We start from the raw sequence: 5,000 nt of genomic DNA, 5'->3' as shown, positions 1-5,000 counted from the left end.
TACACGCACAGGACTGTGTGACTTTAATCAGGTCCAATTAATCTGCTGAGATGTATGCCAATGCAACTCAATAAAAACACATTATTTCTTTAAAATGATATTGACCAGTTGTATGCCATTGACCAGCCGATCGTCAGAAGCTATAATATGATTCTATTCTATTTTTAAAATTTTAATTGTATTTCTTTCTTTATTTTCACATTCTGTATTCAAGAATATCTTTTAAATGGTGTTACGTGGTGTTACGTTGTCGTGAATGGGGAGTAGAAAGAGATGTCAAAGTACTTACTGCGTGTGACCACGCCCTCCAGTCTGATGATGTTGGGATGGTCAAACTGTCCCATGATGCTCGCCTCAGACAGGAAGTCCCGCCTCTGTTTTTCAGTGTATCCTGCCTTCAGAGTCTTGATAGCAACACAAATCTCCTTCTTACTGGGCAGTCTGAGACGACCGCTGCACACCTCTCCAAACTCACCTACAGAACACACACACGCGCACGCACACACACACACACACACACACACACACACACACACACACACACACACACAAACACACACACAGCATCAGTACAGGGGGGAGACAAGATACAGCAATCTCTATTGGTGTAGGTCTAAGGAGGTGAGAGCTTGATAATGGATGGTTGTGCTGCATGAACATGGTGGGCCTGTGTTATCCTTTCATTGTTAAAATGCGACTAATGACTAATCCTCCAGGCCCCTGCAGGAGCTGAGTCGGACAGGCTCGCAACAGCCTTGCTGTCAAGACTCAGCCGTAAAAGACAGGAGCGCTGGGAGGAGGCCATTGACTCCATCGACTTCTCGCACTCCAGCCGTAAGGCATGGAGTATCATGAACAATCTCACTGGTAGGTCCAGACACTCCCCCCGTCACTGCCCCATCTCTGCAAATAAAATCGCATCACAATTTGTGAAAAGTGGGTCATACGAGGGCAAAGACCGCGAGTCGTCTCGACTTGTGGCAAAAGAAGTGTCAGACCTCTGGAGGGCCCCAACACCTAGCAGTGACTACATCTCCGGTGAATTCACCCCGGAGGAGTACGCTGCTGCCCTCCAGCATCTAAAGCCAGGGAAAGCTCCGGGGCCTGATTCCATCTGCCCGGAGCTTATTCTCCATGCCGCACCCGCCTTGAAGTCCTGGCTGAGAGCGTTCCTCACTTCCTGTTTGCGCCAACTCAAGATCCCCAAAATCTGGCGAAGAGCCCTAGTTGTTGCGATCCCTAAACCGAATAAGCCTGAAGGGGACCCAAAGAGTTACCGTCCCATCTCTCTGTTATGCATCCCCTTCAAGATCCTCGAGCGTCTCATCTACGCCCGCATCGAACCAATTGTCGACCCGCTGCTCCCACGTGAGCAGGCCGGGTTCCGACGCGGGAGGTCGACCGTAGATCAAGTCACCCTTATGACTCAAGACATCGAGGATTGCTTTTCGGCAAAAAAGAAGGCCGGGGCCGTCTTTATAGACCTGACGGCTGCCTACGATACCGTATGGCATCGCGGCCTCTCCTGCAAGCTGCTCCGCCTGCTGCCGGACAGGCACATGGTCAGAATGATCATGGAGCTCATCCGTAACCGCAGCTTTACCCTCACCACCGGTCGCGGACAGCTAAGCAGGCTTCGACGCCTTAAGAACGGCGTCCCTCAGGGATCGGTCCTGGCCCCCCTCCTCTATAATATCTATACCTATGACCTGCCCAACACACTCTCGCGGAAGTACGCCTACGCAGACGACCTCGCAGTGGTGTACTCTGCTGGAAATTGGCAGTCTGTGGAGGGGATTCTGAGCCAGGACATGCAGACACTAGTGGCATACTTCCGGAAATGGAGATTGAAGCTTAGCGAGGCAAAGACGGTGTCGGCTGCCTTCCACCTTAACAACAGGGAGGCTAAACGTGAGCTTAGAGTACACCTAGATGGAACTCCCCTGCCATGTTCCGCTGAGCCAATCTATCTCGGCGTGACATTGGACAGGACGCTCACGTTTCGCCGACACCTCGAGTCACTGCGCAAGAAGTTAACAGCTCGTGTGGCGTTGATGAGGCGACTGGTTGGCTCGGGCTGGGGCGCCGGCGCAAGGACCTTGCGCACGGCAGCCCTAGCCCTCGTTTATTCAACTAGTGAATACTGCGCCCCAGTATGGTGTCGCAGTGCCCACACCCGCCTCATCGACTCGCCTATAAACGAAGCCTTGCGCATTGTGACAGGATGCCTGCGTCCTACCCCCGTGGACAACCTTCCCATCCTAGCAGGCATCCAGCCCGCAGGCCTCCGCCGCATGGGAGCCACAGCACGTCTCGCCTGCCGGGCCGCGGAGCTTAATAACCATCTGCTCCATGATAGGCTCACTATAACAGCGGAGCCCTCCCGGCGTCTCAAGTCGAGACACCCATTTGTGCCTGCCGCACAGGATCTCAGGCAGCAATGCAGAGATCTCAACATCAGTGCGGCAGGATGGGCGGATTATATGTGGCGCGCGGAGTGGGAGGCTAACACCTCCAAACTCCGCGACCACATCCCAGTCGCCGGCGCTGAGCCCCTCGGGATGGACATGCCAAGGCTATCCTGGGTGAGGCTCAATCGTCTCCGGACCGGCGTCGGGCGTTTCCGCTCATCAATGCACAGATGGGGCTTGGCCCCAAATGCGTCGTGCGAGTGTGGCGCAGAGGACCAAACCGCAGACCATATTATCCTGGATTGCCCGGTGTACCACCCACCCAACGGGATGCATGGTCTGTCGGTATTAGATGACGAGACGATGACGTGGCTTCTGGAGGGGTGTCCAGAAATATAGCCCGGGTGAGCCCCTCAACCAGGTCTCGGGGTGGTAAAAGGGTAGCCCCTCGGCCCCGAGCCTGGTGGAGTGGAGAGGAAAAACAACTACCCATACGCCGAAGAAGAAGAAGAATTGTTAAAATACATTCCCAAATATCAGTGTAGACATTTATCATTGACATGAAGTCTTTTTTCCTTCAACAAACATAATTAAACAGCTATGCTTTATTTCAGTTGGATCATAAGTAAGACAGTCTTTCCTAATTGCATATAACCACAAAAAGTAGGCCAATGAAAGCATGTGTAGTCATACGGTTTGTAATTAATCTCCCACGCACAGATAACAATTACTAATTCAACCCTGACCAAGTTGGCCACAGTGAGTATAAATGACTTTCAACTATCCATATCATATAAAACACGCTATGACTCATCAGGTTTGACTATAGGAGTCACCAATTATCATTCCTGCCTGGTGAGGGCATATCTGGCTGTGGAATATCCTGCTCTGCCTCTCTGCTGGAATACTTTCCCTAGGTAGGACATCCTGGCAGCCTGGCCACTTCAAAGGCTTCAGAGGAGGGCTGGACGGAGCTGTGATAGGGATGGTGACAGGGACTTGGCTGGAGGGGAGAATGTGTGTGTGTGTGTGTGTGTGTGTGTGTGTGTGTGTGTGAGTGTGTGTATGTGTGTGTGTGTGTGTGTGTGTGTGTGTGTGTGTGTGTGTGAGATGGTGTGGGTGTGTGTTTGTGAGTGTGTATGTTTGTTCCAGTGTGTGTGTGTGTGTGTGTGTGTGTGTGTGTGATGATGTGTGTGTGTGTGAGATGGTGTGGGTGTGTGTTTGTGAGTGTGTATGTTTGTTCCAGTGTGTGTGCGTGTGCGTGTGTGTGTGTGTGTGTGTGTGTGTGTGTGTGATGATGTGTGTGTGTGTGTGTGTGTGTGCGTATGTATGTATGCATGCGTGCGTGCGTGGGAGAGAGAGGGAGGTGATGTCACAGCTGAGACATGCGGTCCGGTCCATGCCCTGCCTCCCTCTGACTCTCTCATGTGTGATTATGTCCCATGCCGGAGCAGGATCAGAGAAACCAGGTCAAGCTCTGTGCTGATACTGAGGTCTGGAAGAACTTAACTGGAATAATTACAGCCTGTCTAAATAGTGCAGCATGCCTGCTGTTGGGGGCTCTGATGGGGTTGGCTCGTGGACACGCAGGGCTGACCAGTGGAAGGGGTCAGTAACTCCACTCCAACTCTCCATGCAGAGACTAATATAAAGAGACCTATTGATGCTCGATTAACCAGACCAGCCCTAATGGATGAGACCGTCTCAACCGTTAAAAGGGAGGGTCTCTGTTGTGTCTTTTAACACAATCGTTATTTGGGCGAAGAGCAATAAAGTCTTAAAAAATAATAATAATAGGAGCTGGTGAGTAGGGTTGGGTGTATTAGGAGTATACGATACTGTGTGCTGTATAGTGTTAGTGCAGGTCCTAAAGCCTGATGTCTTTATGATGGCTTTACAGTGAGGAGTGGAGAGGGGCTCTAGAGACCGACGTGCTGTTATGTGCTCGGAGCTCGGAGCCTCTCCTCTGGCTGCTATTGCCATGAATCACGATGCATTAACTTCATGTCTTCACTCCTGCTTAAGACATCAGGGACCGCGGGAGAGAGAGAGGGATGGAGGTGAGGAGGGAAGGAGAGAGAGAGCGAGAGAGAGAGAGAGAGAGAGAGAGAGAGAGAGCGAGAGGAGAAGCCGCAGGGGGCGGAAAATAATATCCTAGCTGGAGGTGCAACGGTTACCCATACTCCCCTGCTCTAGCAGCAGGCACTCTATTAAAAGTAGTGAGGTAGCGGCGAGTTCTCTCCCTTTCTCCCCTTCCACCCATCCCTCCCTCATTCCCATCCTCCTTGCGTCCATAACAGGAAGTGGAGTCGTAAGAGATGACCACCAGCTGAGGTGTTTAATGGTTCTCATTCGCGACGGTACATTACAGCAAACACACATTGCTCTCATACTGTATACTGTAGCCTTTCGTTGTTGCTGTGAATTCAGATATCTCATACTGTTCTGTTAGCTCACTGTACTGTACCTTCTCCTGCATATCTATGTCAGTGTTGTGTCTTCATGATGTGTGTGTGTGAGTGCGAGATGTCTTAGTAATGTGTGTATGTGTGTGTGTGTGTGTGTGTGTGTGTGTGTGTGTGTGTGTGT

General features: G+C 51.3%; 1 protein-coding gene across 1 annotated transcript in view; it reads right to left on the bottom strand.

Moving 5' to 3' along the window:
* Positions 1-5,000, bottom strand: part of epha3 (eph receptor A3) — a gene marked incomplete at both ends in the record, with an annotated part of 80,144 nt that overhangs the window by 18,245 nt on the left and 56,899 nt on the right. The window contains one exon of the mRNA XM_080536822.1: positions 290-475. Coding sequence (XP_080392948.1) covers positions 290-475 — 186 coding nt within the window. The remainder of the gene's footprint in view (positions 1-289; positions 476-5,000) is intronic.

Source organism: Nansenia antarctica (genome assembly GCF_963989245.1).
Source record: "Nansenia antarctica genome assembly, chromosome: 7".
In the NCBI taxonomy this organism is placed as follows: domain Eukaryota; kingdom Metazoa; phylum Chordata; class Actinopteri; order Argentiniformes; family Microstomatidae; genus Nansenia; species Nansenia antarctica.
This window is presented reverse-complemented; position numbering and strand designations above follow the sequence as displayed.